This window comes from Embiotoca jacksoni, unplaced genomic scaffold, assembly GCF_022577435.1.
Source record: "Embiotoca jacksoni isolate LCO1_2020_lvr unplaced genomic scaffold, fEmbJac1.0.p SCAF_3, whole genome shotgun sequence".
In the NCBI taxonomy this organism is placed as follows: domain Eukaryota; kingdom Metazoa; phylum Chordata; class Actinopteri; family Embiotocidae; genus Embiotoca; species Embiotoca jacksoni.
Genome location: NW_027185381.1, coordinates 4,307,265 through 4,319,597, shown reverse-complemented (window position 1 = coordinate 4,319,597; position 12,333 = coordinate 4,307,265). Strand labels below are relative to the sequence as shown.

Genomic DNA, 12,333 nt, shown 5'->3' with positions numbered 1-12,333 from the left:
GCTTTCACTAATTGTATCAAACCAGATAAAAACTTTCTCTAGAAAGGTACATTAAAAAAATGATTTAACCTATTATTTAAGTATTAAATATGTATGTTTGCAGCAGTTTCTCACCAGCCTCTGTTGCAATTTTATCTTATTCATCTTTCTTGAGCTGCCAGCTAACTAATATTGCTTGGTTTCTGTTTTGCCACTGGTTTCTGTAAAACCCACCAAAGATTTCCAATTCAATTTAAATCCAGGGACTGAGATTGGCCCCAAAAGGATGTTCCCGGAACAATTCCTTAACCAAGCTTTGGTTGACTGGGACGTATTGCTTGCACCCATTTTTGGATGAGCCGTAAGTAAACCTGAAGTCAGGCACTGCCAAGGTGGTGATGGCCAGGGCCACCTGGACCTGAGCTTCAAAACTGCTCTTCAGGAAACCTAAGGGTGATGTCATTGGAGAAACAAGGCTCATCCTGCACACCCACAATGCTTTGCTGCTGTACATAAAAGTCTCTCAGAACTTAAAACATCTTGGACATCTTTTGTAAAAATTATAAAATTTTGGTGTGAAGATTTATCTTTGCCATGTTTGCCATTCAACTTGAACACAGGTGTGGTTTATGTCTGTATCCCAGCTGAAGTGTTGTTATAGAGTACCCAAAAGCTCAATCAGGTTTCGCAACCGCAGCATACATTTGCCTCTTATGTCTTTTTAGAGGGTCGCGAAGATATTCAGTGTAGTGTGTTCAGTTCAGTAAAAAGTTTGAGTGAGACAACAAGGTCATCCACTTTTTTTTTTTTTTTTTTGTAACTGACCATAGTTTCATCAAAGGTACCTCGGTTAATGATGAAAACACAATCATATTCCGGAGGGAAATGGACAGTGTCAAAGTCATATACAAGACACGATTAATGGCATGAACATGGCTAGATCATAGCTAAGAATATCTGAATGCATCATTATTCAAGAAGTGAGTGAGCTGCTGCTAATCAGAGCCTCCGATTCATCCACGAAACACAGCAGAGCCATTGAACCCGAATTCAACGACCACCACACGCAGACAAAGCGCTGCTCTCCAACATACATGTGACCGCCAATTAATTTTCAACACGCCGCTTACAAGCTAATTAATGTCGGGGCTCATCTGGGTTCCGATAACATTTTAATCAGCAAGAGTCTGATTGCCTCACAGTGACCAGCTGAAGAGAAAACAGTGTTGCCTTCTGGTGTAATTACATCAAGAGTCAATTACAAGATCTCTCCTCCTGTTCACTCGTCAACACACTCCGAGACACAGTACAGCCAATTTATCAGGCAGCATCTGAACAACCAACAGAGGCTGTTCTTCCTGCTTGTCCCATTTCACCGAATTAATCTCCATTGGTTAATTTAAAGCAAAACAAAGTGTCAGATCCAAGTCGTCACAGATTGTCACAGTTTAATTATCAACCTGTATCTCCTCGAGGTTTCCTACCTGACTCTCTGGAGATCTGGACGAAGGCCTCGACGCCGCTCTCGCCGTAGTTTCCCTCGGAGGCTAGAGTGGACACGTAGTTCCAGCCCATCGCTGTGACGATGTCCAGCATGGCCTGAGCTTGGTAGGAGTCCGGAGGCACCACACGGGAGAAGAAGTCATAGCGCGTGTTGTCGCTGAGCTCTGGAGCGGTCGAGGCGTAGCTGATCTGAGGAATCTGTGGAGACATGTTGGGGTTAAGGCCACAGGCAGAGGAGCAGGAGAACTCTGAGCTCACATTCAGTATCAAGACTCATGGACAACATTCAGCAGACTTTGATGTATTCACAAATTTCACAGAGACTGAAGGAAAATAAATGCTCAAAGAAGTAAAAACATCTCATGCCAATCAAAAAAAAAAAGAAATGGAAAACCCCTTTTCAAAATACTTTTTGCTTTATTCAATTTCAAAAGGTTTCTTTCAAGGCTCAGGCCATCTCAAGACTTGCACACCAAAATTAAGACAGGATGAGATAACGCAAAGTTTTCACTTAGACTTCTAAATATTGTTTACTTTCAACTCCAAACATCCCATACTTTATTTGTTGAGATTTACAGAGTTTAAATTTGATCTTTAAATATTGACCCTCCTTAGCTTCCTGTTGTCCACTTTCTTGTTAAATTTGAGTTAGCGAGCTCTGCTGTGTGAATTAGAGAGGCGGATCAGGTCATAGATCCTGCGGCAGGCAGGCCGACAGGCCCGGCAGGGCTGGATAATGGTCCTTTAGAGAAGCATTGAAGGGCTGATTGATTTCACTTCAGACAGAGGCCGGCGTGCTGGGCCGAATGCCGCTGGACGCCCCATCAGCATTCACACAAGAGAAGGAGGAGGGAGGGAGACGGACAGCTGGAGGCCTGACAGCAATACAAATGTCACTCAGCCTGACTTGCTTAGTGACAGCCAGAAAATTAAAGGCCCGTACTGTAAATGCAAACCTGTCTGAGAGCTGACGCTATCAGAGCGCTGCAGCTCCAACACATCAGTGAGGAGCTGCGGTATATTTCTTCCACAACTCGATACAAAGAACATGTCACTGCTGTTAATCTCAAGGATGGAGTCACTGTTTACTTTGGAGATTCAAGCTTTCCATTCAAAGCGAGATAAATGTCCGTCAGGTTAAAAGTAAAATAATTCATTCAAATTGTCAGCAATTCACAAAATTCTGAAAATCATCCTCTCACCTAAAGGACACAATGTGTTGGAGACAGTTTTGAAAACATTTCAAGAGACTTTAATTCGACATCAATGTAATCCTTCAGACCTTGAGAAGATGAAATGCTTTGTGTGCACGCACTGAGGATAAAACTAAAGAAGTATTGACATACACCCACAGAAGAAAACCAACATTGTCAAAAAAGATGAACATTGTGACATTTGTTTACAGCTCCTCCCTGACAAACCGTAAATCAATATCGACCCACTAGATTTCTGATACAGACGGACTGTACAAAAGAGGATTAAAAAATATCTTAAAATTATCTCTGACATGCTGAAAATCAAAGAATTTGATAATTAATTGCCATTTTATGTTTTGTTTTTTTTCATGTTTCTTTGTGTTTTTCTGAGGACAAATTTGGTCATTTCTCCTTCCACCAGAAGAAATGCTCAGAAGATTTTTTTTGACACTGCCTGCCTGCTTTGCCAGTAGACGCCCCAGCGGTGCTGCTTCACATTTATTGGCTGAGAGACCCGTGGGACAAAAAACAAGACCCCCAGACACAGGGGCAAATCAGTGGAGGAACCCAGCCAGACATCAGGCTCTGAACATCCACGTCCCTAAAAGAGGCCGTGTCGACGAAACCATCAAGTAGGCGTCATTTTGTGGTTTTCTCTTGGGTTGATGATCTAATAGCTTATTAAATTAAGGAATTAATTCATAGTTCATTGTTTGCATCAGTTCTGACTTCGTGAATATCGATCCCTCCCACCATCAGTTCAGTTTAATTTCATATGCTAAAATTCATACAATTTACTGTTTACTGTTACTGATTTAATATCACTACATGTATCATCTGCACTGATAAAACTAAATTGCCTTGATAGTGAAGATTGAATTTATTTATAATATTGTAAAAAAAAAAAAAAAAAGCAAATTGTTTCACAGCAATGAAACAGCATGTGAGCAACTGCCTCCTGCTCTGAATCCAAACGTTGCTTCTTCTGGCACATTAGAAGTAATGGAGGTTCAAAGTGGTGGAACAAACACACACACACACACACTATAGACAGTACATTGATGTTTACAGTAAGATGCATGTAAATATATAATGGGGGCCCTACATTAGCGTTTATGATGCATTATAAAAAACAGCAGCAGCAGTTATTGATGCTCAATCAGTAGCTGCTCTATTAAAACATATTAGCTCCTCTTATTAACATGCAATGCTTCTTTCTTTAAAGGACGCTTCTGCTTTTTTGACGTTTTACTTATACTTACCTAAACTATACGTAGCTTCAGTGAACATGTGATGATTAATCCAGTCTGTCCGGGAGTCTATTCCCATTCAGACATGTCTTAAAACCCTCCACTGTGTAGAACTACACCATAACTTGAGCTGTGTGTGTAAGAAAAGTGACATCAAATTATAGAAGTAATAAAAATAATAACAGTGACAGAGCTCGCACAGAGCTCCAAATGTGTTTATTAAAATAATCCATCCATCCATCCATCCATCCATCCATCCATCCATCCATCCATCATCTTTCGCTTATCCGGGGTCGGGTCACGGTGGCAGCAGGCCAAGCAAGCTGACCCAGACTTCCCTCTCCCCCACAACATTTTCCAGCTCATGCTGGGGGATCTCGAGGCATTCCCACGCCAGCCAGGAGATATAATCCCTCCAGCGTGTCCTGGGTCTTCCCCGGGGTCTCCTGCCAGTTGGGCGTGCCCAGAAAACCTCCAGAGGGAGGTGCCCAGGAGGCATCCTGATCAGATGCCTGAACCACCTAAGCTGACTCCTTTCGACGTGAAGGAGAAGCACCTCAAGTCCAAGTTCCCTCCTGAAAAATCAAACGTTTTCAAATATATCAAATTCCCAAAGGTGATTTTGCACGATTTGAAACAGTTTAAACTTGTGCAGACTGCATTTGCCCTTAATTTGCATCTTCTGGCTTCTCTTTATTGGCTTGGTATGAAACTGCTAACTAGGCCTTTAACCTGAACGACCATAGTTCGGCTGTCCCCAAACTCTCTGACACAACCGGCTCGATCTGGTTGAGGGTTATCATTAGTTCAAGAACTGTATGTAATTAGGCTTATGGAACAGTCATTCTTAAAAACAATGTTGTATTGTTCTGAAATGGGAAACAAGTAGCTCTTTAAGTGTTTTGTCAGTCCAGCCACCAACCCCAACCTCCTCCCTCTGCAGACTTTGGGGCTCTCTAACATCTTCGCCTCACTTCCACCTTTGCTCCTGTCGTAACTACAGCCCCGATAAGGCACTGTAACACTAACAGGTCATATTACGCTTGCTCAAACAGTCTCGAAATTGCATTTGTGTGCATTCACTCTGCTGCCTATACTTTTCAGTTGCCTAGCTGGGGATGAACAAACACCACCACTTTTCTTCTGCAGGATGTTGATCATGTAGCTTGATAGAAAGATTGATAGAATTTGGAAACATGAACCTGACGTGCACCACCGGTGTGTTGTTGCATGTCGGTTCAGCGCCTGTTTTTCTTGCATTAAGCTTCAGGCGTGGGTCGGGCTGGATTATTTTCAAATGAAAGAGACTTTCTTCTATCTTTAAGCTTATGATTGAGAAGTGGAGGACGGTCTTAATATCAGCCATGGTGGATACAATTTTCTTCCCCCACATTTAATGAGTATTGCAGCATTGTTTTGGATTATAACTGTTGAGGTGAGAAATGTGTTGACTTTAATTTTCATGTGGCTGATCTTTAGATAAGTCGTTCAGCCAAAGTCAGGTGTCAGTTTTCAGCCTGTGCAGAATTTTGCAGTGTGCAGGAAAAATCTTCATTTTCAGCTTTCATTTTTATTGAGATTTCGATGATGATTTTATTTTCCAAAAACAAGTCAAGATTTAGTTATTTCCGCCTGTTTCCGGTAATAATAAACTATTTTACTTTCTAAAATCAAATCATGTTTTTCTGAGTTATTCTGTCCATGTTCAAGATCATGACTTTGAGTTTGGAGATTTTAGGATCAACAGAACTCACTGAATATTGGAAATGGGTCAAAATAATCTCAATGCACTGCAGATTCCGCCACTTGTTACTTCGATACCATCCTGACATCAATCATTACTCTCAACACCAGCCCTAATGCCTGTTGAGACCTGGTCTCACACCGAGGTCAGGTCTACGTGTGCGAGGATATCGTTACACATGTTTAACTTCAGGGAACACGCTCGCCATTTTCTGCCATCTCAGGCTGTTCTCCGTGACAGAGATTGATGCTCATCATTCTGCGACAGCTTCAAGCTTTCTGCTCGACTGATCGTTAAGAGAAGAAATCCATCAGTGGTGACAGCACACGTCCATCATCTTTCACTCTGTACTCCGATTTTCTTATTTAAAGTAAAGCTTTGTTTACTTGTCATCCGTCTCTTTCCTGGACGATAAACTGTTTCACCCTCGAGGTAAAAATCTCCATGACTCCTGTTGTCGCTGCTCTCATTCTCTTAATGTTTCTCTCTTGCAATGATCAAATTGGATTCAGGGTGAATATAGATTGACTTACTGCCAAGCTGAAAAGTCCTTTCTAGGGAGAAAAAAAAAACATTCAACAACCAGGCAGGTGCACAGCTTTCTTTTTTAAATTAAATGCTCATACCAATAACATCTGCTGGGGTCTTTTATTTCCAAAGAATCCTGAGTTAACTCTGTAAAACTGGCTGTATAAACTGGTTTTTAACTTTTGAATTTAAGTTTGAGCCCTGCAGCCATCCTCTCTTGACTTTACGTCATCCTGTTATTTCCAACCGTATTTAAAAAATATGCACCATGTTACAATCCCACAAGTTGTGAGCAGATTGAAGTTAAAGGCGGCTGTAAAAACAGACCAACGATAATGAAGTGAAACACAATAGCGATAACATAAAAAGTTAGGATTGTAGAAAAAAACACTGGGCATAAATGTTTGTATACTAGATAGTAAATAGGGGACGTTTAGGCTCAGAGTTAATGTCTTAAAAAATAGTATTTTGATTTCTGTGACTGATCAGCATGTGGTGGTCCTTGCACTATTGTGTGCAGCGACAGAAAATGTGGCTTTGCCTTTCTTCACCTTCAGCACTGATAAACATTTCCTTTTGCTCATACAACACCTAAAACAACGCAGAGACCCGTCCATTTCCACACTGATAGAAAATGATGAAGTTATGGAAAATCTGGGTTCATTTATTCATTTAAAATTGGTCAGGTATTTGAGATTTAGTGACGCTGGATGACGTAACAGAAATCCCCCCGTCATGCAAGATACCGTGTGTTAACAGGCAGGGAAGCAAAAGGTGGAAGAAATGATTGAAGGTGCAACATCATTGCTGCATGTTCAATAATGCAAAAAAAAAAAAAAAAAAAAAAACTGCCAAATTATGTTGTAGTCTGTATTAAATTGCTCATATATTTAAGAATAAATGAATAGTTTGCCTATGTACACTAACAGCCTACTCTAAGGGGAACTATCACAGTAAGATTTAAGCATTTTATAAATGTTGCCATCATATTTTGCAAAGTAAAACAAGATAGAGGGAAACAATGAAAAAGTATTTTTTTTGTAATAGTCATTAGTTTGGATATTTTCATTTCATATGAATTCCACCAAACACTTATTTTAATACTAAATCAAATTATCTTTGCATTAATTAACACTTATTCCAACCAGTTGGAGGAATATTAACAGCAACATTTAAATTTTGAGTTATGCAGTCTTCAACATCTTTAAAAAGTAGACAAAAGCACAGAACAAATAAAGGAATTCATTAAGAAGAACGAGCTAATAATGTTCAAAAGTGGTAATGATACTATGTTTAAAGGCAGAGAAGAAAAAAAAAATTACATATGCATGTTTGCATGCTTGCTTTCACATTGTAAGAGGAAGGAATAGTTTTCAGATATAAGAGTTATTATTTTGGATACAATAAAGCAAGATTTATTATGAATGTGACACTGGAACTATGTACCTTAAATAGTATTATGTGGACTGTATTGCGTGTCAAACTCAGGAAATTAACAGCAAAGACCCTTGAAATTGCAAAAGCCTACAGCAATGAAGCAATGAGCTGGCAGAGTTGTTTTTAGTGACATTTGTGTTTTAAGAGGTCACGGTTCAAAACCCCAAAAAACCTTGAACAAATATTAACGCGATAAAAACAATATGAACATGACAGAAACCATATTTAGGAAAACCTAAATTGATGTTTACTTTGATTTTCTAGTTTGTCTCTTTTCCCACCTGCTATCATGGAGAGGGCTTATATCATATTAAACTGAATAGAACTGCAACCAACATTCAGGGGAAAATCAAGATATTTTGGCTTCCCGCTAGGGAGCGGTCATGTTGTCTACCCATAGCTTGAAAACCGAACAGCACTCAAAGCATAACATTTTTTTAGCAAGGAATGACCAACAATATATTTACAACAGCTCACAGTACAAATTATATGCCGCAAGCTCATTTCTCTGCTGCCAAGAACACCGAAAGAAAAAGAAATGCACCATTTATCACAGAAAAGGAGACGGATAAACAGCCATGAAAACATACATGTCTGTTGCACCAACATCAGTTAAACTGCAGTGTTTTAACATGTGCCTCTTGTGACGAGGCTATCTGGAGGTTTTCCAGATGCAACACTGAAAACTGTTCAATCAACAGCTGCCTTTAGATGTATATGACTTTTAAAAAGAGGGAAATGTCTGACATGTTAAAGAATATCAGATCTTCAGAGGCATCTTGTATAAAAGCCATCATTAGCATAGAGTAAAATCAGCCAGGCATCAACCCGGGTCACACGTCTCTGATGGTGTTTTAAAGATCAGAGATGAAAACAAGGTGAACGAGGGTTCAGCGTCTGATTAGAAAGAAGCCTGAAACAAGAACTGATCCTCTGTCAGCCCCTGAAGAGACAAATAAACCCCTGTTTGTTTTCCACTTGGTTCTGAAGCGATTGGCAGTGAGCTGAGGGACTTCCAGCGGGACAGATCCACCTCAGTGTCTGCAGCTAACAGTCTAACCCTCGAGGGATCGGCAGCAACGCACACTAAAAAAAATTGTTTTCCTATTCTGGTCGTAAAAATAATGGAAAACAAAAAAGTTGAGCTCTTACATCTTTTACCTGTTGGATACCCAGCTACACATATATTTATATCATATACTGTTTTCTCTATACGCATTCAGCAGGTGGCAATATCTGCCCTCGACACGAAGCAGCTGACTGAGGCTAGTACAGTATAAAGGAGATTCAACCACACACCTACAAACAAACACTAACTCGGTGCGATCAGCATTTAGCAACCCAGCATCAAATGCCAGTGAGCAGCTGTGCAACAGCTGGCCGACACTTCAGCAACTGGAAGGTTTCTGATTTGCAGGCAGGGTGGTGGAAGAGGAAACATCGAAGGGAAGAGGGAAGAATAAATTAAACTAAATGTCAACAAATTCTGCAGTCATTCATGGAAGTGAAAGTAAAAGCTGTTTTAGCAGCACAATGATCCAAAACAAATTTCAGAGTCCACAATCGATCCCTTTATGACACTCAAGCTGAAGCCCAGTGAACATTTTTCATATATTTTAGGGGGGATCATGGACACGTCTCCACAGGCTAAAAATGTCTCAGAACTTGAAGTGATCTGCAAAGATGGGAAACTAAAACATTCTAAATCAAATCAATCGATCTATTATTAGTGAACTGATAGCTGCCAATGGGGAGATTATTAAGTACTGATGTAGTTACAACCTTCATTACAGTTTATGTTTTCAGTATGTCGATGAAATAGAAAGTAATTACAAATTGACATTTAAAGAATAGTTCTTTTTCATTTCTGTTTGCTGAAAAACATTTGAAACAATCATGTATTTAGCAATAAACTAAACTGAATTGTGTTTTTTCAATCAACATGGTGAGGAAACATATCTGGTATGTTACCAAATGTTGATGCCATCGAGCACGTCCTGTAGATGAGGTTCAGAAGAGTGTTCTCAGGTAAATTTTGATAACTGACTTGAAGCACAAGATAGAATCTACTGACTTTATCAATTGTTAACCAAAACCCATGATCTTCCTTTGTAACATTAACTAAAGTTCTATTGTTGCCTGCATTTAGCCACACGCCGGAGCTGATACATGACACCCTTTCTCTGGCATCCAAGTCATCCTTGAACTTTGGACTCGGAACTCTGACCTACAAAAACAGTGTGGTACAAGACAGAACTTTAATATATTGGTACTACAATTATGCAATTTATAGGAGACATATATGAACATCAGCTGATCAGAATAGTAATCCCATTCCTACAAATAAAAATATTCCATTTAACATTGACTGGAATATGCATTGTTTTTCGCTGCATCATTCGGCATCACAGATTTGCAATGTTTGGAAAGTCCACGAGAATTTAAAATAAGGTTTTGTGAGTTTTAACAAACACACAAGTTTGAAAAGATTGTAAAGAATTTACAGATGTGTTTCATGTTTGCTTTTATTAGTCATATGTCCACCTGATAAAATGCTTTTTTTTTCCCCTTTTCTTTACTTGATCCTAAAAGTCAGAAATAGATATCAGAACTAATATACAGCTATTGCTTCCGACTACACTCTCTGAACTGTCTGATGCTGCTCACTGCCACAACATTCATCTGAGACACAGACTGCCAGAAATTGACTCGACTCAGCTCTGTCCAGTCTTGTCTGAGACCTGAGGACCGTTTACGACGCTGGCTCTGTGCCACAGTAGCTGGCTGGCTGGTTGGCCGGCTGTTTGGCCGTCATCAACCAAACAACATCAGCCCTTACCAGAGGCCTCTCGTGGAAGCAGGATTTATAGTCAGCGAGGTAACTTGGTGTTTAACTCTGGGTTTTCAGTACAATGAACATGGTTGACTTTTTACCTGGATGCATTGCCATGGTAACTTACCACAAACCTGCTCCACAGCAGGTTGAGTTTGAGATAACAGCTTGAATCCTACTGACAAACTTTTCCAATTCTCTTGGAAAATGACATTACCAATCATAGAAGATCACGTGGAGTTTCTTTGGAGAGAACAACAAACCTCTTTAGATTCCTGGACAATTTTTTGCATAGATAATATATTCTATTTTATAGTACTTTTGCATTCACTAATATTCTACAACAGAGACGGATCAAAGCATATGAAATCAACTAATCATGTTTTCCTGTATATTTCTCATTCGCTCCCCAGTCCGTTTAACATTGCCGGCTCTGCAGCTGAAAAAAGAGGCTTAAATGATCGCACATGCCATAAGAATAGACATCACATTTAAAGCTATAATTGTATTTCAGACATCTGTGAATTCATCACATCTAATCTGTAGCGCTACATTAATACAATTATTAGTATTCCAGGTAGTATCACACTGCTTAATACACATACTGTGCACTATATAACAATTTTTTTTTTTAACACACTCATGAAATTGTATTTATATACCTCGTGTATTGTATTTTTTTGATACTTGATTTTTGTCAAACAATTTGGTTTTCTGTATTATGCACCGTAGCGGTACAAACTTACTTGGCAATACATTTTAATCTTATTCTGAAGATTAAATATAGGTTTTAAGAAACAGATTAATCTAATGGAATGTTATTACAATGAGATCTGATTCCTAATGACGCGGCAGTGATATTAGAAGCCTTTTTAATCGTATCCATTAACAAAGTGTTTGTGATCATCATAATGCTCCAAATCTTTTGTGACACGCTCATAAATGGTTTGAGAAACCCTGTTGATAACCACTTTCATGTGACCACTTAGCATGATTACATTTCTTAGGCTTAGTGAAGCCAGGTGTCGATAAGATTGCCTGGGTATGCAGAACCTGCTTCATAGCGCAGACCCCTTGTGTCAGCGGTTAGGAGCCGGAGTCCCCACAGAAAACAGACAAATGAGGCAACACCAAGTAAACAACCAGACACCAAGGAGTTGTCTGAACATGTAGGTTTTACGTTCTCCATTTCGATTCTCCCGACGTCCTGCTGAAGACCACGAGCGTTCATCTCGTGTTCGCTCTGAGGGCATTATGTAACGTGCTCAGCTTTAAGGACAGTCCTTCAGTTCAGAACCATTTTCTCCACTCCTGTTCAGCACATCAGCTCGGTGGAGTGTGGCGAGGAGCTGCTGCATTATGGATCTACAGTTAGATATTTCAAATACGCATGTGGGTGTTTCTCGCCCTCAGACAGTGGAGAGGTGTTTGGAGCAGACTGGATGTTTCATGTGTGAGCAGCTGTTTTGCAGGCTCTCACTGCATTCACATCTTTAATCTGTGTGGGTTTAACAAAATAGGCTTTTTGTTCCCTGAAGATATTATCTAAACGAACACGAGCCGTAAGGGACTGGGACATGATTTGACCTGATCCGAACATGCATGTATAAAGTCGGGTTCATACTACATCAGGCGCTCAGTCATATGAGTCTCATAATCCTGTTTCACTTGCACCAATTAATTTCCGTTTTCAGACCCATCTTTTCAGTGCCGTTAACCCATTTCTGCCGGGGCATTTTTGTTGTTGTTGTTTAACTTTCCACCAGAAAAAAAACGTGCCCACATTTAGGCATTAACGGCTCCAAAACTTTAACATTGGTCTCTATGGGTCAGAGACACTTAGGAGAACTTTGAAATACAGTA

General features: G+C 39.8%; 1 protein-coding gene across 1 annotated transcript in view; it reads right to left on the bottom strand.

The window, feature by feature from the left end:
- The window catches only part of LOC138206115 (metabotropic glutamate receptor 8-like), a 163,584-nt gene that overhangs the window by 112,998 nt on the left and 38,253 nt on the right, over positions 1 to 12,333 (bottom strand). Inside the window, exon 3 of the mRNA XM_069162617.1 lies at positions 1,464 to 1,680. Coding sequence (XP_069018718.1) covers positions 1,464 to 1,680 — 217 coding nt within the window. The remainder of the gene's footprint in view (positions 1 to 1,463; positions 1,681 to 12,333) is intronic.